At 51.5% G+C, this 21424-nt stretch overlaps 1 protein-coding gene and 1 non-coding gene across 2 annotated transcripts; both read left to right on the top strand.

Annotated features, from left to right (window-relative positions):
- The first annotated feature begins 5213 nt into the window (after window positions 1-5213).
- Window positions 5214-18338, top strand: Cela1 (chymotrypsin like elastase 1). Its single transcript, XM_051159437.1, has 8 exons — window positions 5214-5267; window positions 5964-6046; window positions 7561-7661; window positions 8098-8223; window positions 10072-10208; window positions 11535-11680; window positions 17332-17481; window positions 18084-18338. The coding sequence occupies exons 1-8, from the start codon at window positions 5228-5230 to the stop codon at window positions 18099-18101; spliced, it is 801 nt and encodes a 266-aa protein (XP_051015394.1). The 5' UTR covers window positions 5214-5227; the 3' UTR covers window positions 18102-18338.
- Window positions 11102-11173, top strand: Trnaw-cca (transfer RNA tryptophan (anticodon CCA)). Its single transcript has one exon. It is a non-coding gene; the product is annotated as a tRNA-Trp (tRNA).
- Window positions 18339-21424: the final 3086 nt, after the last annotated feature.

The following is a 21424-nucleotide window of genomic DNA, read 5'->3' as shown; positions in this document are numbered from 1 at the left end:
CTGAGACTGCGCTGGGATGTGGTTTAGGAAAAGGGGCCCTGGGTTTGACCCCCTAGCTCTGCGGAAAACAGAAAGGAAGGGGGAGCCAGGAGAGGAGAACAATCACAGAGGCCGAGGGCTTTCCCGCTGGCAGGTGGCTCGAGCATCTTTGGCGCTGAAGCAGAGCCCCTTCCAGCCTTGCCATTTCTTTGTTTTGTTTTTGTTTTTTGTTTTTGTTTTTTTGAGACAGGGTTACTCTGTGTAGCCTTGGCCATCCTGGACTCACTTTGTAGACCAGGCTGGCCTCGAACTCACAGCGATCCACCTGCCTCAGCCTCCCGAGTGCTGGGATTAAAGGCATGCGCCACCATGCCCGGCTCCAGCCTTGCCATTTCTTGAGACCCCTCTCTGATCCTTCTGGCTGGCTGGCCTCCCGAAAGCCAGGGAGCGAGGCAGGAGACCACACTGCAGCTCCTAGGCTGTTGGTGTTGAAAGCTGTTCATAGACCCAAGCAGCTCTCGCGTTAAGCCCGAGACACCTTTGTTCTAAGCCACATATAAAGAGATTAAAAAAGCAACACAGGCAGGAACTGGGTGTGAAGGTGCAGGCTTGTGGTCTCGGTACTCAGAGACTAACCCAGGTAGGTCTTAAGTCTACCACCAGCCTGAGCTACAGAGTCAGACCCTGTCTCAAAAGCAATAAAAACTAGCATGGGGGAATGTGGAGGCCACCGCCTGGCAGCCCTGAACTAAGGTAGCCCACTTCTGAAGTGTGTTCTTTGGACGCAGCTAAATGGCTGTTTTGTCCAAGGTTACCTGGCAAGATATTTGGCAGCTCGGAGCCCAGATCACAGATAAGGCTAATCAGTGTCCTAGCAAGCCTGAGGAGTCAGGGACAGTGTGCAGATGGCTGCAGGACTGACCCCATCTGCACGAGCACCCTGCCCTGCATGGAGTCGTGCCGAGGATGCCAACCCTTCCACGGTCAACTTGGACCCCACTGCTGCTCTGCCTGGGGGGAAAAAAATCCTGAAAGGCTTTGGGGGACTTCAGTGGCACGCTGCCATCACATGAGGGTGCCATGGGACCACATCCTCCTGCTCCATGAACATTGCAGGCAGTCTCCCACGTCCCCTGGGAGACAAGCAGGGGTGGTCCCGCCAAAGGGAAGAGACTGGTCAAGCTGTGATCCAGGGTGGGGTATTGAAGGGGAAACTGATCTGGGGACCTGGTGGAAATAAAGGTTTTATGGTACTGGTAGAGGATGGTTGCATTGCGTCCCACACTCCCTGCTTTGGCCCATAGCTGAAAGGTTGGACTGGCAAGAATCACAGTGTTCTGTTACAGCCACTGTCCTCCTCCAGCCAGGGTATGGGGTGTGAAATGCGTGTAGGTGTGAGATGGGGTCCTTCCCCTGTGAAACTCCCACTCTAAATGTACATGGGTGAGCACCAGAAGGTACCAGGAGTGGAGTTAGGAGGAGCCGGGAAAGGCCTCACACGGTGGCCTCACACAGAGTCCATCGGAGGGAGTGGCGGGAAGGACTCATTTGCACACAAACAGTTCTTCTGCATGAGCCTAACCACCGGCAAAGGCAGGAGCCTGGAAAACAACGACAGGTGGCTGGAGGGCTGATGGGAAGTCGACTTCGGTGGGTCCTGAGACAGAAGCAGGCCAGTATCAGTTTGAAGCTAGCCTGGTCTACATAGACAGTCCAAGATCAGCCAGGACTATACAGTGAGACCCTGTCCCCCAAAAAAGTGGGCAGGGGGGAGGGTGCTGGAGAGCTGACTCGGATCTCTTTCTGCTCTTCTAGAGAACCTGAGTTCAGCCGGGCTGTGGTGGCGCACGCCTTTAATCCCGGCACTCAGGAGGCAGAGGTAGGTGGATCACTGTGAGTTCGAGGCCAGCCTGGTCTACAAAGAGAGTCCAGGACAGTCAAGGCTACACAAAGGAACCCTGTCTCGAAACACCAAAAAAAAAAAAAAAAAGAAGTTTAAATTTAAGATCTAGGAGAGTTCAGTCAGTAGCGTGGGCCTGGCATGCTCAGGGCCTAGGGTTTGTCCTCTAAGCCAGGTAAATTAGGTGTGGTGGCACAGTCAGGAGGTGGAGCAAGATGAGACGTTCACATTATCAGCTACGTTGAGAGCTGGAGACCAACCTGGGCTACAATGACAACAGTAGTATGTTCAGATCATATTGGCATAAGCATGACGATAAAGATTCTATTCATTTTTTCAGTCTAAAACTAAAACATGCCGGGCAGTGTGGTGCACGCCTTTAATCCCAGCACTTGGGAGGCAGAGGCAGGTAGATCACTGTGAGTTCCAGGCCAGCCTGGTCTACAAAGAGAGCCCAGGATAGCCAAGGCTACATAGAGAAACCCTGTCTCAAAAACAAACAAACAAATAAAACAAAAACATGAAACATTTTCGTGGGTCCCTAAATGTATTCTGGGTCCTACTGGCTAGATCTACCCTGTGAGAGTGGCTCAAGTTCCAGCTGAGGGACGCTGTGTGCTGTGCTAGCAGGTTATTTAGAGGGAGTCAAAATATTGACCCTAAAGTTGGCTCCATTGAACACCCAAATATATATATATCAGGCATAAATTATTTCCCATTTGTCCAAGAATTCTCATGTTACCTACTCAGCCCAATCCTATTATACCCAGCTAAGGTGGCCCATGTGGTACTGACAGCTTCCTCACACCTGTCCCCCAAAACAGCATGGAGTCTCACAGGAGCTTTTTCTCTTTTCTTCCTCCCTTCTTTCCAGACAAGATCGTGCTGTGTAGCTCATGCTGGCCTCCAATTCTCAATCTGGCCAATCGTATTCTACCCAGCTAAGGTGGCCCACTGTGGTACTGAAAGGCTTCCTTACACCTGTCCCCCCAAACAGCGTGGAGTCTCCCAGGGGCTACTCTTCTTTTCTCCCTCCGTTCTTTCTAGACAAGATCTTGCTGTGTAGCCCAGGCTGGCCTCTAATTCTCAACCCAGCCTCCATTTCCCTGTGCTGGGATCACAACCTTATACTATTTCCTGTGTGCCAATGTACCATTTCTTTAGGAATCTCTCAGGAATAAGCACTCTAACGCCAGTGGGGGTGGGAGAGAGGAGCTGTCCCAGTGGTCCGAAGCTTGACAGCTCCTGAAAGGCCTCCGTCCTGCGTCCAGCTTGCATTTTTATTTTTATACTCTAAAACCAAAGGTGCATCAGGCAAGTAAGCAAAGTTTTACCAAAACCTACCTGGAAACCAGCAGGTTGTTAGGGCAGCGACCCACTGTTTCGGCTATCTCTCCGGGTCATCCTGTTCCAGGCAGCAAATGAAGCTTGGTAAATAGACGCTACAAGCTTTTTCTCCCTCATCTACTTCACCGTTTCATACAAACGTCCTCTGTATCTATTTGGGTTTTTCTAGGTTTTGTAGGAAATTTTATAACCAGCCATGGAGTTCTGGGGTAAATTGTATTATAGATCACAGCTTTGTGCCTTTGTTTGTTTGTTCAATTGAAAAGGATGTGTTCCTAGGATTGAAATAGCTTATTTGAAGGAAAATAAATAAATAAATAAATAAATAAATAAATAAATAAATAAATAAAGCAAGCAACATCATGGCATTGAAGCCAAGCAAGGCCACTGTCTATCTCTATACAAATGAGAATGAGAAGGTCTGAAGCCATGGTGTGGTGGCGGGCACCCATAGCCCCAGCACCTGGAGGCTGAGACAGAGGAATCTGAGTTCAAGGCCAGACCCTACCTCATGGAAAAGAAGGGCTGATCGCTTTACGAGATGAAGTGCCAGTTGCAAGAGGGTTAAGAAGAAGCCTGAAGCTTATTCCACGTGTTTCTTTGAGAAAGGGTCTCAGCCCAAACTGGCCCTGAACGCCTCCCTCCTCTGCCTCTTAGCCCTGGGATCACAGATGCACGCCACCGTTCCTGGCAGGAGGCTGGTTTTCAAGTGCATTTGCCCAGACTGTGTTTCTCTGGGCCAGGCCAAGAGCAGAGACAGTTGGTCCTGCCCTAAGGCCCAAGGACACTGGAGTCTGTGGTGTCTGCCTACACACTTCAAGGGGCTCTCAAGCTGCCTCTGGAGTACCTCATCCTGGACCGGCGAGCTCATCCCTCTCCCCGAGATCACCCCCATTCCTGAGATCACCTCAGCTTCTGGATGCTGGAGGTGGGACCACAGAGGGAACCCTTCAAGCTACCTGGCCATCAACTGTCCTGAAGGCTCAGGGGACAGACTGCAGATTCCTGCAAGAACTCTTCCCCGCCTCTCCCAGCCCTGCAGCCCCAGGAAGCCTCAGCAGCTCCCACGCTCAGCTACGCTGCTGCTCCCATAGTCCTCTGCTCTGATGCCTGCAATGACCCATCATCTTGTGCCCAGCTCATGGTCCTCTGTCCTCTCTGGGGCACACTGCCCTCTGACCTCCTCCATCCTCTACTGGTCCTTCCTCTTTCACACCCTCCTCCCTGATTCTCTTGGCTTGAGCACACCCTCTCCTGCTCTGCCCGTGTGCTCTTGACCTGAGAGCTCCCCGCCTTTCCTAATGAGCCCTTTCAGATCTGTCTCTCTCCATAGCATGCTTTGCTCCTGGGCTTGAGCCTTTATCTGTGTTCTGTGAGAACAAGCCCCACCTCCCTCTTTGGACATAGAGACACTGCTGTGCCCCCCTTCTCCCAGTCCCTATATGCGCAGGACAGGTGTCTACGTGACAGTGGTGGGTGTCAGTGATGCTGACAAAATGGGGTACATCTGAAAGAAAAAGCAACACTCTTCCTTTGTCTTAAGATTTCTACTGTTATATTTACCTATCTATGTGTTCAGGGGGTGTATGCGTGTACATGAGCACATGAATGTGAGGGTCCCTACAGGAGTCCATTTGCTCCTCTACCGTGTCAGTGCCAAGAGGTTGAACTAGGGCAGTCAGCTTGGTGACAAACGCCTTCACCCTCTCAGCCATCTCGACCACAGCCCTCTAAGGATCTGCTGGCTGCTTCCCAAGCGGGGTCAACTCCGTTGGCTCAGGCTAACCGAGCGCCGGCCTTGTTCTGTGTTTGAGTAGCAGATAAGTGAGTTTACTTGAAAACTTTTCATTTATACTGCCGTGGCACCTGTGCATTTCCCTGCCTTCAACCCACAGCCCTGCCCGGCTGGCGGGAGGAAGGTCAGCAAAGCTGCTGATAAGAGGAGAGTATAAAGAGGGTTCAGCCCATGGCAAGGGGACAGTGGTCTACTCTCTCCACAGCATGTGGCGTTTCCTGGTGTTCGCCTCCCTGGTCCTGTGCGGTAAGCAGATCGTTTGGTCTGAGTCCTGAGGGACGGGGATTTGAGCAGGGAGAGCCAGCAAGCCTCTAAGCCCGGGCTAGCTCTCTGTCTCAGAGGAAGGTGGGAAGATGTGCCTGACAGTCTAGGGAAAAAAAAAAAAAAAAAACCCTTACCCTCCTGGAACTAAAGGCAGGCACTGTGGAGCATGGACCGGCCAAGCAGGCGCCTGCTAGGTGCCAGGTTCCTGAGCAGCAGAGAGGTAGAAAGAAGCGCCTTCAGAGTTTCCCATCAACCCTCTTGGCTGCCAGACGCCCCCAGAGCGTGCTTGGCTGGTTGTGCACTGCTGTCCACAGCTCATGGAGAACCCCGCCAAAGCACAGGGAGGGGCTTCCTCAAGCAGAGAGGTGACCTTCAGCCAGGGAGGGAGGAGCATAGGCCCCTGTGGGACCCTAGCCTGGTGGGTTAGGATGGGTCTTTGATTGCAAGGCATTGTTCTCAGACACCTCAAAGAAGCAGAAGATGCTCTGAGGCTCTGTTTTCAAAAGAGGCCAAAGGGGTGCACACAACTCAGGCCTGGGCCCCTCGGCATATTGGGGCAGAGCTGTGAATCTGCAGAGGAAGCTAACAGTCTTCAAAGCCTGGCTGACCCTCTGCCCAGCCCCCGCCCGGGCTGATCCTCTGCTTACTCATCACTCACTTCTCTTCTGCCCCACAAAGGACATGCTACCGAGGACTTTCCAGAAACTAACGCAAGGGTAGTCGGAGGGACTGAGGTCCAGAGGAACTCTTGGCCATCTCAGGTGGGTGTCTGTCCCAGCCCAGGCTTCTACCCGAACAAGAGATGCTGTGTACCGCGCCCCCACAAAAAAAGCATTTCACGTTTGTGTTTTGCCAGCAGGCAGCTCACTTGCTGTCTAGTCCTGGGTTTTAAAGATGTTTGGGACCTGACTGAGGATTCTAAATGCAGAAGAGTGTGGAGGGAATTAATTTATATACCAGTCTCCTGGGCGTGTACTCAAACACGTGTGTGTGTGTGTGTGTGTGTGTGTGTGTGTGTGTGTGTGTGTGTGTGTAGAGAGAGAGAGAGAGAGAGACAGACAGACAGGGACAGACAGACAAAGCGCCACCGTGCTAAGCGCAGAGGGTTTCTAGCCTTCTGCCATGTCTGTGGTGGGGCCTCTCATGCTTCTGCCACTTTCTGTGCTGCACACTGCACTCCAAGCTGGCTTATGTTATTACATCCTTACCAGGGCAGTCAGGGCTGACTCAGTGCAAATGTGAATGCATAAAGCTGGCACACCAACTGCTCAACAGCCACACTTCCCCAGGAATCTCTGCAGTTAATTACAGTTAAATCCAACTTACAGCAGTTTGAGCCCCAGTTTCCAGTAGGTCTATTGTATAATATGAGAAAACACAAACTGATTTTTTAAAAAATGAATATTCCATTGTCATTTCCAAGTACTCCCTGAGGTGAGAGGCCAGGGTAGTTTCTTGTGTGTTTCAAGACAGGGTTTCTCGCCAGGTGTGGTGGGGCACGCCTTTAATCCCAGCACTCGGGAGGCAGAGGCAGGTGGATCACTGTGAGTTCCAGGCCAGCCTGGTCTACAAAGCAAGCGAGTCCAGGACAGCCCAGGCTACACAGAGAAACCCTGTCTCAGGAAAGAAAAAAAAAAAAAAGACAAGGTTTCTCTGTGTAACCCTGGCTATCCTGGAACTCACTCTGTAGACCAGGCTGGCCTCAAATTTAGAGAGATCCACCTGCATCTGCCACCTGAGTGCTGGGATTAAAGGCGTGTGCCATCACTGCTCAGCCTAAGGTATTCTTTTTTTTTTTCCTTTTTTTATTATTAATTTATTCATATTACATCTCAGTTGTTAGCCCATCCCTTGTATCCTCCCATTCCTCCCTCACTCCCGCTTCCTAAGGTATTCTTGAAGACATAGAAGAGAGGCCCTAAGTTTGTAAGGCTTGGGCCAATGAGCGATGCCTTGGCTCCCTTCAGAAAGGGGCAGCATCGTGTAAAGGTGCCGAAGGCGCTTGTGTGCGCCTTCACTTTCCAACGTGCGTAGTCAATGTCTCCACACAGTGAGGACTTTCCAGCTGACCCCAGAAGCTGCTCTGAACCTCGCCTCTGTGCAATGCGCTTACCACGAGCCAATCCATAGCAATCGGCAGGTGTGGGGTGGGGGTTGGGGGTTTGGGAGGGTAGAATTGGTTTTCGCCCTGGTCCAGAAAGTGAGAGCATGTTTTGAATGACATCCGGTGTTTCAAAAGGTGACACTACCCACCTGTGTGTTCTTCCCTCACTAGATTTCCCTCCAGTACCGCTCTGGAGTGTCATGGTACCACACCTGTGGAGGGACCCTCATCCGAACCAACTGGGTGATGACAGCTGCTCACTGTGTGGACAGGTGAGGAAAACAGTTTCCGGAGCCCATGGCAGGAAGTGGCTCACCCCTCTGGAAGAGTATACAGCCTGAGCTTCTCAGGGCCGTGGGCCACTCATCTCAGAGCATGTTTGTGTTTGGGTGTCATTGAGGGGACAATTTATAAAGTACAGTGTGTGTGTGTGTGTGTGTGTGTGTGTGTGTGTGTGTGTGTGTAAAACCCGTAAGCTTATTTTCTATTTTCCTCAAAGCCAGATGCCACTATGCACCCTTATATCCTGAAAAGGTGCAGCTGACTTTATTTTTCTCCTGCCACGAGTTGGGAACTCAGGGGATGAGGAAGCTTGTTGGGTCCTCACCTTCAAGACCTTTGGTTCTCCTCCATCTAGGCCAGAGGAGCTCAGCTCCCACCCCAGGGGCGGGGAGGAGACCCCTCAGGCTTCCTTCTCTCTCTCTCCAGCCAGATGACGTTCCGAGTGGTGGTGGGCGACCACAACCTGAGCCAGAACGACGGCACGGAGCAGTACGTGAGCGTGCAGAGGATTGTGGTGCACCCCAACTGGAACAAGAACAACGTGGGCGCAGGGTAGGCCGGAGGCTGAGCTGGGCTGCCGCAGGGGCTGCCGGGTCGCTGCTCCCTTCCCCTGCTCTCCAGGGGACAGAGGGACCCCCTGAAACGTTACCTGCCGCTCTCGTGCCCTGGCCTCTTTGAGTGGTTGAGCCAGGGATAGTACTCCTGGGGAAAAATGTGTGTTAGAGTCTCACCCAGGACCAACAGCAAACACACGCTCGTACACACACACACACACACACACACACACACACACTCACGGACCTGGGCAGCCTCGAGAATGCCTGAAGAGGTTCCAGCTTTGTCCCACGTGGGTGGGTCTGCACAACTGGACCCCCCCTGGGAACTTTTCTGTTTTTCCTGTCTCGGTTTTTCTGGAGGCAGGTATTTCGGTTTGGCTTTGACTATTTGAGCCAGGCTCTTATGTAACTGAAGCTGGCCTCAAACTTGGGGCAGCCACTCTGCCTGCCAAGTGTTGGGATCTAGGGGTACGCCGCCACACTGCGCCTCACGTGTTCTTTGTCATTTAATCACTTTACGGAATATACTTCATCTGTACAGAGAAACCTTGTTTGGATTTGCTTTGGCTTTGGTGTAGGAGAAGGAACCCAGGGCTTTGGACCCACCAGACAAGTAGTCCACCCCTTAGCCCAAGCCCCTGAGGAAATGTCTTAAAGTGGGTTGCAAAGTTTTGGAAAGGCAATCATTAAAACGGCAGTTAGGATCCAAGTGTGGTGGCACACGCCTTTAATCCCAGCACTCGGGGGGCAGCGGCAGGCAGATCGCTGTGAGTTCGAGGCCAGCCTGGTCTACAAAGCAAGTGTAGGACAGCCAAAGCTACACAGAGAAACCTTGTCTCGAAAAACCAAAAAACAAACAAAAAACAAAACAAAACAAAACAAAAACCGTGGTAGTTAGGGAGCTGCCCTTAATGGGACTGTCTTGTAGGCTGGGCACTTGAGAGGCTGCTCAGGAGTTCAAAGTCACTATCTGTCACACAGCTAGAACAAAGGTAGCCTGGGCTCAAAAGGACCCCACTTCAAAAACACCTAACCCCCTGTCTGCCAAAGCTGAATAATAAAACAAAAAGTAAAGCAAGAGCTGGGGACACAATTCAGAGGCAACGTGGCTGCCTGACATGCTTAAGGCTCTAGATCCCAAACGCTAGAAAAAATGGAAGGGGGGGGGAGTGGCTGGTGGAGCAACTTTGTAACCCCAGTCCTGCACTGGCCTACATGTGTGAGCCCCTGACTTTGATGCCCACACCACATAAGAATAAATAGGTGTTCTATTCTGTAGAGTGTGTAGTGTTGGCTTCAAGTAAATTAGTATAATTATGACAGATATTTCAGAATCTTAACAGTTTGAGAGCTCTATAGCTGGGACACCACCTGCTTTTTTTTATGGATCTGACTGCTCACCACCCCAAGTGGTAAAGCAGAGCCAGCCTGCAATTCCAATATATGACCAGCAGAGGCTACTATTGCACATCTAATGTCCTGCAGGTCAAGTGCTTCCGTTTGCGTGCTCCGTGTATGTGTGTGTGTGTGTGTGTGTGTATGTGTGTGTCTGTGTGTGTGTCTGTGTGTGTCTGTGTCTGTGTGTCTATGTCTGTGTCTGTCTGTCTGTGTGTCTGTGTATCTGTCTGTCTGTGAGTGTGTGTGTCTGTGTATCTGTCTGTCTGTGAGTGTGTGTGTCTGTCTATCTGTCTGTCTGTCTGTGTGTGCTATGGCCAGAAAAAAAATCATCAGATTGCATAGAGCTGGAGTTGCAGGCACCTGGTGTGGGTGCTTGGAACTGAACTCTGGTCCTCTGAAGAGCGGACTTGATCAGGTGACTGAGCCACTTTCTTTCCTTCTGCAGCTATGACATCGCCCTGCTGCGTTTGGCCCAGAGCGTTACACTCAACAACTACGTCCAGCTGGGTGTTCTGCCTCAGGAGGGAACAACCCTGCCCAACAACACTCCGTGCTACATCACAGGCTGGGGGAAGACCAGAAGTAAGTGACCCACACTCCTGCCACCCACCTCCGAGGTGTCTAGGGTACCTTTCTCTGTGGTCCTAGGCATTTATAGCCAGAGACCAACACCTAGGGAACCACGGGTCAAATCACTGACACATTAAAAAGAAGAGGCCATGAGACAGAGTCACAGACTTTTATAGCTGAAAGGGGGGGGGGGGGGGAACTTACCAAAGAGACTATTTTATTCTGGCCATTACTTTATACATCAGGAAAAGGGACACAGACGCAAAAAGAAAGAGAGAGAAGGAAGGAAGGAAGGAAATAAATTGGTTACAGGTATCTTGGCCCTCACTTTGGCAGTCACCCACCTCCACAGACTGTGGCTGTAGATCCAGCTGCAGAGTGGAGGAGGACCCGGCTCTCCTCTCATCAAGGGGGGTGGAATGCTCTCAGGCGAGAATGTTATGCAAACAACGTGGGAAGATGGGAAGGTGGCTGTGAGCAGGGATCAGGGACAGTTAGGAAGGTGGCTGTGAGCAGGGATCAGGGACGGTTAGGAAGGTGGCTGTGAGCAGGGATCAGGGACGGTTAGGAAGGTGGCTGTGAGCAGGGATCAGGGACAGTTAGGAAGGTGGCTGTGAGCAGGGATCAGGGACGGTTAGGAAGGTGGCTGTGAGCAGGGATCAGGGACGGTTAGGAAGGTGGGCACGTGAGGCACGACGGAGAAGCCCGGCAGCCACAAGGCAGGATTTGGTTTCTGGAGAAAAGCCAGATCCTTGCCATGAGCAGAGTCTACTGGTCATTAGCCTGGGCTAAGGAGACTCCACACTGCCCACCTCCTGCCCAAAAAAAAGGTAAGGAAGAGAGGTGGGAGGGGGGGCTGGGTGGCTACACCGCTCTTCTGTTCTACTGTTTTGTGGGGCTAGGGAGGCCTCGTGGTGCAACGGTAGTGCATCTGACTCCAGATCAGAAGGTTGCGTGTTCAAATCACGCCGGGGTCACTCTTAATAATTGTTTTCCAATTATCCGCATGATAGTGCCTCAAAAGGAAAAAAATAAAAGAAAACCCTTTCCTGTTTTGTGGGGCTTCCACAGGCTGAGTGTTGTGGGCGCTATGTCATTGCTTAGCTAAGTTATCTGTGCTGGAAACAAGGAAGAACAGGCCTGGGGGGCCTCGTGCTGGAAACAGTGAACCTGTGGAAGGGGTTCCCACCTACAGGCAAGAGGGGGAGTGGGGACCCATGACCTACAACAAGCTAAAAGGAGCTGGACCCCAGTTTAGGTCCCCAGATCTTGGGGAGGTTTGGTGAGACACAGAAGGAGTCTTCCCTGCGCTGACATCCACTGTGACGTCCCATTCAGCCAACGGGCAGCTGTCCCAGACCCTGCAGCAGGCCTACCTGCCCACCGTGGACTACGCCATCTGCTCCAGCACCGCTTACTGGGGCTCCACAGTGAAGAGGACCATGGTGTGTGCTGGTGGGGACGGAGTCCGCTCAGGATGCCAGGTGAGTGCGTGAGGGGCGAGCCTCCACCTCCTGCTCACCCAGACCCAGCTTTCTACTCTTCAAAAGAATCTCAAAGTGGGAGGGCCCATGAAAAATGCCTTGTTCAATATGGGCACCCCCAAAGCCACTGTGTGGCCTAACACGCCTGTGTGCACACATGTGCCTGTTCTTTAGAAGTTGCCTGTGACCTAATTTCTTCTAATGGTAGCTGTGGGGCTGGGCCTGTGGGGCTGTCGGTAGTTAGCTGTATGGAAAGAAGTTTCCAGTCCCACACGTCCCCTTTTCTTTCCTCTGGGGTTTGTAGGTGTGGGTGGGAACAGCGGGGAGCCTGCGCTGGGCAATTTTACAATCTCTCTTCCACAATAAATGCAAAGGCTTCTCGATTTAGATAAGACCAACCCGAAGTACACCACATCACACGCCGGGCGTGGTGGTGCACGCCTTTAATCCCAGCACTCGGGAGGCAGAGGCAGGCAGATCGCTGTGAGTTCGAGGCCAGCCTGGTCTACAAAGTGAGTCCAGGACAGCCAGGGCTACACAGAGAAACCCTGTTTCAAAAACAAAACATATCACAGGTTACTGAATGCAGTTCAGCCTTTGTACACTGTGCCTCCTCCAACAGTACATATGGGGGTGGGGGGAGGTTCAGAAGGTGCCAGGGATACAGAGTGGGTTAGACGATGAGAGGTGAGGGGACCCATAGCAGCGTGGTGGTGTGCCGCTCTGACTAAAACAAGCAGAGTGACAGGGAGGCCCCCAAACAGTCAATGCCTGCCTCTACTAGTGTTGGGGAGTTTCCATTCCCTGAGGCAGGGGAACTGCAGGAAGTCTTCAGGGTTAAATAGACATAAATCAGGTTTATAAATTAAAAAAAAAAAAAAAAGAGGGAAAGTCATTCAAAAGAAGGAAGGGAAGGGAATGACAGCATGGATGAAAGCACCAGGCTTAGAACCCTCAGAGACGGCACCTTGCCCCTTCAGCTGGGGCAGAGCTGGGATCTGTATCCAGCCTTCTGCCTGGTATTGTACGGCCCATGAGCTACTGGATACGGTTCTAACCATTGGAAATTGTTTTTGGTTTTGTTTTTTAAATCAGAAGGAGACACAGTGGCACAGGCATAAAGCCCTGGGCACCGTCAGTGTCACAGAAACGGGGCATGGAAGTGCGTGCCTCTGACCTCTGGGGAGGGAGGGAGAGGGTGGGGGGGGGGCACAGAACATCAGGATCATCTTGGGCTACAGAGCCAGGTGAAGGCCAGCCCAGGATACATGAGATCCTATTTTGAAAACAGAAGAAAAATTAAAAAACAAAAAATTAAAACCGGAGCTTGGGAGAGAAAGCCAGGTGAGCCGCCCTGGAGAACAAGGTGACCCCTCACCCCAGGGAAGAGCCGCAAAATAGCTAGAGAGTGCTGGGCTGTCGGGGGAGACCCACAGGAGCAGTCGCCTGCATTCCTCGTGGGTGGGTGGAAGGTGGAAAACACCCAGGACCACGAAAGAGCCAAAGACAGATAAGAAAAACCATGCAGCCAAGATCCTCAAAACCCCGGGGAAGACTGGCAGGCCAGTTGTAGCTGGAGCTGCGGTGGGTGGGTGCCTGGGAGCTCTAAGTGGCTGACTTGGCAACTGTTTGTCCTGCCACAAGTGTGTGTAGGTAGTGAGGGCAGAAGCAGGGTTGACAGGTAAGGAAGAAAAGACGTTTGTCAGGGAATGCGGACGGCCTTGGATGAGGGAGAGGGACAGACGTGGTCCTGGTGGTATTAGAGACAGAAGTCTCACAGAAAGATGGATCTTTAACAGGGAAGGAAATTGAGGGGGACAGTAGAAGAGAAAAAGGTATCCTGGGGAGTGAGTGAGAAGGGAAACCAGGATCCCAGTGAGGGGGGGGAAGCTGGAAGCCCAGGTGGATGTGGCTTTAACTAGGGGTGGGGGTGCTCCTGTGAGCGTGGCTGGGTTTGCAGGCCGGTCAGCCATGAGTTGGCCCCATGTTCTGTTGTATTGTTTCTGGTTACTCATGAACTAGGAAGTCGGCTTGACTGAGGAAGCGAAGGTGCAAAGGTTGTACAGGCCTAGAATAACCAGAAACGAGTGGGGAAAGGGTTCTCCCTGGAGAGGTTGGCCTCGGTCCCCCCACCCCTCATAGACTTAGTTAAAGAGGACAGTTTAACTCCAGCCTGTGTTTTCCCCGCCTGACTGGCAACAGCGCAGGAATGCAGTTTGAGTGCAAGGCCCCAGCTTTGTGGAAGAGGAAGCTAAGTTCGCAGCAGGGGCGGGGGGGGGGGGGGAGGCTGGCATGCTGCTTAGAACAGCAGTGCAGACAGATCAAAGGGAGTTTGTGAACCCAAAGAACTACAGGAAGCAAAGTCACCACCGCTTTTGCTAAAACTTAAACCCTATGCTGCTGGGCTTGGTCACACATTGCCACAACGTCTTCTGGATCTTCGGCCTCTAGTTACGCCTGTCACCCAGGTCCAGCCTTCCTGACCTGACTCACACCTCTGTTCTAGTCTGAAAAACAAGAGACTTTATTTCTCCAAACTGAGAAGTCTTTGAAACGGATGTGTTTCTGAATCCTTTCTTACTGGAGGTCCCCAGAGTCCTGAGTGAGTCGGGGTCTCTGGGGATTCAGTGGGTCCTCTGGCTCCGTCTATACATCCACGCTCGGTTCTTCCCCAGCTTTTTTTCCCCTCTGACCTAAACTTCAGCCACACCCTCCGTCTCTCCCAGCGGCACTCTCTCCTCATGTCAGTTAGCACAATGCAGCGGTGTTGTACACGCTCTGCGCGTGTGCGTTTCTCCTCCATTAGCTTTGAAATAGTCTCAGAGCCTTGGTGGAGCTTGGTGGAGAGATGGTTCACACGGCAGCTCAACCTTCCCTAAGGGCTCTGACACCCTTGTCTGACCTCTGTGGGCACCAGGCATGCACGTGGTGCACAGGCACACACACACACGGGCAAAGCACTCACACACATACATAAATAGCATTCTTTCCTAAGCAGCTGGGGTTGCAATGAGCTCTTTAAAGGATTGGCTCCAGCTGAATTCTTTGGCTGCCTTCCCTAGTTCTGCTTTTTGTTCATGTTTATCTTGTGTGTGCAAGTGTGTGTCTGGGCAGAGCAGGGGCAGAAGGACAATTGTTGTTGTTGTGTTTTGTTTTTCGAGACAGGGTCTCACCATGTATGCCTGGCTGTCCTGGAACTCACTCTGTAGACCAGGCTGGCCTCCAACTCACAGCGATCCGCCTGCCTCTGCCTCCCGAGGGCTGGGATCACAGGTGTGCGCCACTGCAGCCTGGCTTTCAGTGCCACTCTTCAAATACTGTCTACCTTTATTTTGTTTTATTGATTTATTTTTGGTTTTTCAAGACAGGGTTTCTCTGTGTAGCCTTGGCTGTCCTGGACTCTCTTTGTAGACCAGGCTGGTCTCGAACTCACAGCGATCCACCTGCCTCTGCCTCCTGAGCACTGTCTACCTTTATTCTTGAGACCAGGTCTCTTACTCTCCTGAAATTGACAAAATAAGCTAGGATCTGGGATCTGCCTGCTCCACCTCCACAGTGCTGAGATAACAAAGTGACTAATACTATGCAAGGCTTTTTCTTTTTCTTTTTCTTTTTCTTTTTTTTAAAATCTGGGTTCTGAGGATCAAAACAAGGTCTCTACCTTTAACCACACACACTAAGTTATCTCCCCAGCCTCCTGTTCTTTTTAAGTTTAGTTTTTATTAATGCTGAATATATTGCTTGTATTGGCAAATGAGACTGTGAGGCTCATCAGTGACTGGTAGAAAACGCAACACTCTTGTGTTAACATCATGGCCTCCCCAAGGGCGCTGCTCTCGGCTAATCTCTCTCTCTCTCTCTCTCTCTCTCTCTCTCTCTCTCTCTCTCTCTCTCTCTCTCTCTCTCTCTCTCTCTCTCTCTCTCTCTCTGTTAGAAACTCTCTGAAGCTGAAACTGGTCTGGAAATCGCTACGTAACTCAAGCTGGCCTCAAATTTGCAGATCCCTAAATTTTACGATTATAGGCAGATGCCGTTCCACAGGCACCCACATTTAAAACTTAAAAATAAAACCAGCCAGCTACGGTGGCTTGGAGAGGAATGTCGATTCAGAACATGGCTGCTCTGGCAAAAGATCACATCCAAAGGCCTTCTAGGTCTGTGTGATCCAGCTGGAATACAAACACACCTTTAATTCAGGGGACAGAGGCAAATAGATCCGAGTTCAAGGCCAGCCTGGTATAGAGCAAGTATCAGGTAAAGAAAAGTTTAGGTCCAGGTGTGGTGGCGAATGCCTTTAATCCCAAGCAATGGAGGTAAAGTCAGTTTATAGAAGGAAGCACCCATGTTTGAAAGTGTCTTCTAATTGAGTGTCAGAAAAGGTGATGAATCAGAGATTTGACAGAATAGGATACACCCAACTCTCAAGAGCAGAGAGAGAGGAAAGGGAAGCTATTTAAGAGGCAGTTTTTCAGAGAGGAGGCAGTTTTATCAGAATGGGTTGCAGAGAGAGAGCTCAGGTGAAGGTTGAACGAGCCAGAAAATGAAAGAAGCCAGGAGATTAGCGCAGAGTGCTTAGTTTGAGACCAAGCAGAGCAATTCCAGGCCTAGAGAGAAACCAGATTGAATAAGTCAGCTGGGAGAGGAGTTTGAGCCAGAACAGCTGAGTTGAACCAGCAGCCCAGAGCTCAGAAAGAACAAGTAAGGGTGAGCTTATTAAGCAGTAAGTCTCAGAGGCTGAAAACATTCTAGGCCTAGGTTAGATTGTACGAAGGATAGAAGCTTCCAGGACTAGGTTAGCAGACGGAGGCAGTAAGCCTCCCAGACAACAACTGAGCCAGGAGAATAAAATTACTTTTACAATGGCTCATGCCTCAAAAAAAAAAAATAATAATAATAATAATTAAAAGGTATGTATGGGCACTGTGCGTGTGTCTCATAGCTGCAGAGGCCAGAGAAGGGCACAGATTCCCTGGAAGTAGAGTTAAGGACAGTTGAAAGCCACCATGTGGGTGCTCTCAACTACTGGGTCCCCTCTCCAGTCCCTGCAAAGCCCTCTCTAATGAAAAGGAAAAGGGCGCCAGGGAGGGACGGGGCAGAGTGACAAAAGTATGGGCTTACCCTGTGTGAAGCCACAGGGTCAGTCTCCAGTTCCACCAGAGAGAAGGGCAGCAAGCTGGCTCAGCAAGGTTGACAACCTGAGTTCAGGCCTCAGAAGCCACCTGGGGGCAGAGAACCAACTCCTGACCATGTCCTCTGACAAGCCTGCAGGAAGAACAGCAGAGATCCCAAACGGCAGTCCAGCCCTGCAGCCCCCCCTCCCCGCCCATGAGACCCTCCTCACCTCTGCCCATTTCCTTCCCACCCCCTACAGCGCTCAGTCCTGCCCTGCAGTGGGTGGGTCCACCACTTCAACCTCCCCCACACACATGGATTGATTTGGGGGATATTGTCATAAGTGCCCTCTTTCCTTTCCACAATGGTGCACAGAACTTTACATTCTGATTTTTTCTTTTTCTTTTCTACTCTGTGTGTGTGTGTGTGTGTGTGTGTGTGTGTGTGTGTGTGTGTGTGTGTGTATGCTCGAGCCCCCCAGTGCACAGGTGGGAAGGAGGTGAGCTACAGTTCTAGGACTCTGTTGCTCTTCCCGGCAGGGTGACTCTGGAGGCCCCCTCCACTGCTTGGTGAATGGCCAGTACTCTGTCCACGGAGTGACCAGCTTTGTGTCCAGTCAGGGCTGCAATGTCTCCAGGAAGCCCACAGTCTTCACCCGAGTCTCCGCTTACATCTCCTGGATGAATAACGTGAGTCCTCAAGATGTCTGTCCTTCCCAGCACTGGCTGGGTGAGGCAGGAAAACCCAGGCTGGGGAAGTCTTGTCATCCTAATCCTTCTCCCCCCTCCACAGAGACCCCTCACTAGATAATAGAGCCCGGAGCTTCCTGCCCCGCCCAGGAGCACACCTCGGATCTCCAGCTGTTTATAGTCCGCCCTAACAGGAGTCACTTACATTGCTATCCTGAATCACAGCGAGGGAGGGTAGCTTCTGAGAGGCCTGGCGCTGGCTCCTTCCCATCCCTTAAGCACATTTTCACTTGTAAAAGATGGTTCACCACCGTAAGTCCTGCTGGACTTGGATGACTCGCCTCGCTGTTCTAGTAGAACCATACTGTGTGCGCTGTGCCTCCCGGCCCTCAGGTTCTGCAGCCTCGTTCCTCGGCTCATGGCCATTTTCAGATCTGTCTTGGGTATGCGGCTAACACTGAGGTTCCTTGTCGTAGGACACCGGCTTTCTGCGACTGCCCCATAAACCCCGTGCACTGCCATACTCAACTAGAAGGCTTGAGGAGATACAAAAGTAAGTGGACACAAAGTTCCGGACTGAACCCAGTTGTCTTTTCCCTCAGGTCATTGCCTACAACTGAGCGCTCTCCTCGGCCCAGTGGCCTTCCTGAGATGGTTCGCAGCTCTGCAATAAGGCTGGAAGGAAGCCGGAAGGAACTAGGGCTGGGGTCATCACTCAGTGGCAGAGCACTTGTGTGACAGGTGCGAAGCCCTGGGTGGTGGATCTCCAGTGCCTGGGGCAAAGGTGGGGGCCTAATGAAAAAACATCTCTGAGACTATTGAACCAGATACAGAAAGGCAAATAAAACGGAATGTATCCTCAAGTGGCATTTGTGTTTATGGTTAAGCCCCCCACAGGAAATACAGTTATAGGACCTAAGACAGATCTCACCACATCCACGCCTGTTCTTCCCTTTGCTCCGCATTTAGAACAAGTGCTAACTCCAAGTTCCTGGATGCGAGGATGCCCTAGAGATACTGGATCGGGACGGGATAGGGGTTGGGGGGAGGTCAGCTGCCAGCCGACTAAGGCAGCAGCAACAAAGTAGGAAAGGCAGGGAGGGAGAAGAAACTAAATAAAGGAAGGGTTGAGAGGAAGGCAGAGACCAGAAAGGAAGAGGCAGCCGGTCAGGCTGGGGCAAAGCATGAGTCAGCACTTTGTGGGGGGGGGGGGTGGCGAGGGGAGGGCAGGCGTTGACTAAAATAGGCAGCCGGATCCTGGCTCTAAAACCGCACACAACTGGGAAGCTGATAACTGCGCTGCGCGCTGGCCAGGGCTCGCTGTGCCGAGAATGGCCTAGGAGAAATGAAGGGGGAACTGAAAGGAGAAATTCTGGCGGATGAGAAGCAGCTTTTCACAGCAATCACTAAAGACCAGACATGAAGGACTGGGGTCCCACACAGCACAGCAGGGGAAGCTGGCTGAGACAGATTCCTCAGCCATGGGGAGACACAGCAGCGCTGGTACCAGTAAGCCAGAGTCCCCCCCCCCCCCCACCTCAGGAACCTCCAAAAAGCAAAGCTGGATCTTTGTCTTTGCAGGGAAAGAATTTCAGGACACATCAGAGTGAAGCAGACTTGGCTTATTGAGTAGAGACTAGGGATCGCGTGCTTAGCACTGGCATTTAGAGACAGGAACAATACAGGTCCAAGTGCGGGTGTGCCACCTCAGGGCAGCCCCATTTAGGTGTCCTTATAATGGCCAACCACATATTTATGTAGCATATAATGATTGTTGCCTTTGTAAGATACGTTTGTGTTGGTTGGTTGTTTGGTTTTTTGAAACAGGGTTTCTCTGTGTAGTCCTGGCTGTCTTGGACTTGCTCTATAGACCAGGCTGGCCTCGAACTCACAGAGAACTGCCTGCTGCTGCCTCCCAGTGCTGGGGTTAAAGGCGTGCGCCACCACGCCCAGCCCAGTCAGATTCTCAAGGGAGCCTTCTTTCCCTCCTGTGTCCCTTCACTTTCTCTTTATTTTCTGCCTCACTACTGTATTAGCAGAGTCGATCTACATCACAGTGTGAGCTATAACCCCCACATCACGGTGTGACCTATAACCCCCACTTCCTGGCCATCCTGGCCATCCTAGCCCATCCTGGTCCATCCTATTCCATCCTGGCCATCCTAGCCCATCCTGGTTCATCCTAGCCAATCCTGGTCCATCCCAGTCCATCCTGGCCATCCTAGCCCATCCTGGTCCATCCTAGTCCATCCTGCCGATCCTGGTCCATCCTAGTCCATCCTGGTCCATCCTGCCCATCCTGGCCCTATGTACTGCTGCTGCTTGCTAGTCTGACTCTGTATGTAGCTTACCTTTTTTTTTTTTTTTTTAAGAGTTACTTTCATTTTGTTCCTGTGTTTCTTTGTGTGACACTGAAATTATTTTCAAACACTGTGACTTGGTTTCTTCATTTGGTGCACTTCAAAGGTTGTTCATGCACCAACACTGTGTGACCTAGCATGGGTTTCAGTTCTCACGATTTTGGTACTAAACAGTTTCTTAGGCACAGCAGTGCACACCTGGAATCCGGCTCGTGAGAAGCTGGTGTAGGATGGTCTGAGTCCCAGGTCAGTATGGGCTACACGCGAGGCCCTCTCTCAGGCGCACAATAAAGAAGACCAGAGTCTCTTAGCTTATAGCCAGGCCACTCTGCTGACGGTCTGAGAAGTCCTGGGAGTGACCCCGGTGTCCGCTCCTGGTAACGACACCCTGGATGTCATTCCCATCTTCTCCCAGCACGACCAGTATCCCAAGTCCTTCCGTTTTCCTAGTCTGCCTCTCTGGGAGCATCAGCGAAGCTAGCATCTGTTCCGTAACCACCTGTTGCTTGAAACACGTGTATCCGTCTCTAGAAATGAACTAAGCACATTACAGCATAACCACCTGCTGCCACCCTCCCTCCTCCCTAAACACCTTGAGACCAGGACTGTCCTTCCTGCCTGGCTTGCTAATGTGCTATAAGGCCTGCTGCGCCATGGACCTTGAGCGCAGTGTCTATTGGGTGAAAGAAATGGAGAACAATTGCAGGCGATTGTGTGGCATGCCCCCAGCTTCCCTCTTTGCTCTTCCACAGGAAGCCTGTTGTGACTTCTTTCTTTCCTTGAGGGAATTTTATACTGGCTCTCTTCTGTTCTGGAATAAGTGGGTCCCCAGAGGCAGCATTGTCCATCCAGAATTTCCAGCTGGCCCTTCTCAGTGGTCAGGCGCAACTTCATTAGAAGATGGATTTCTCAGAGAAGGCAGAGTTGTAATCTCTGTAGCCCCGCCCCACTTGTATAATCTGTGTCTAAATTCACACTGTGTCCTCAATAGCGTGCTTTGACTAGAAAGGCTGGCTCTCCACCGCCCAGTTCAGGTTTCCCCACGACTCTCTTCCTTAGCACCTTATTAATGGCACTCCTTCCCTGAGGACCCCACCTCTACAGTCTTCCTCCCTTTCAAATCCAGGTCTGCATCTGCCCACCTTCTGCAGTCTGTCCCTACAATTTCCAGGCTTGGAGCCAGCTAAGCTGCAACCCAGGCTGAGACGGAGCCACCCAGCATAAATCCCTCTGCAGCTGATGGGCGGTCTCTGGTCCACTAAACGTCCTCACTGAGTGGAACCGGTCTTTTCTGTTTCTGCATTTTAGCCCTTATCTAGAGCTGCTCAGGTTTTGGGAACCAGTGAGTCATAGCTCATGTTCAAAGACCCTGTTCAATGGAGCCATTTTCTCTCCCTACTGGACTAGCATTTCCAAGCTGATTCTTCTTCTTCTTCTCGTTTTGTTTTCTTTCTTTTCTTTTTTGGTTTTTCGAGACAGTCTTGGCTGTACTGAACTCACTTTGTAGACCAGGCTGGCCTCAAAATCACAGAGATCCACCTGCCTCTGCCTCCTGAGTGCTGGGGTTAAAGACCTGCGCTACC

This window comes from Acomys russatus, chromosome 17 (assembly GCF_903995435.1).
Source record: "Acomys russatus chromosome 17, mAcoRus1.1, whole genome shotgun sequence".
NCBI lineage: Eukaryota > Metazoa > Chordata > Mammalia > Rodentia > Muridae > Acomys > Acomys russatus.
The sequence above is the reverse complement of the archived record's forward strand: the minus strand, read 5'-3'. Positions and strand labels throughout refer to the sequence as shown.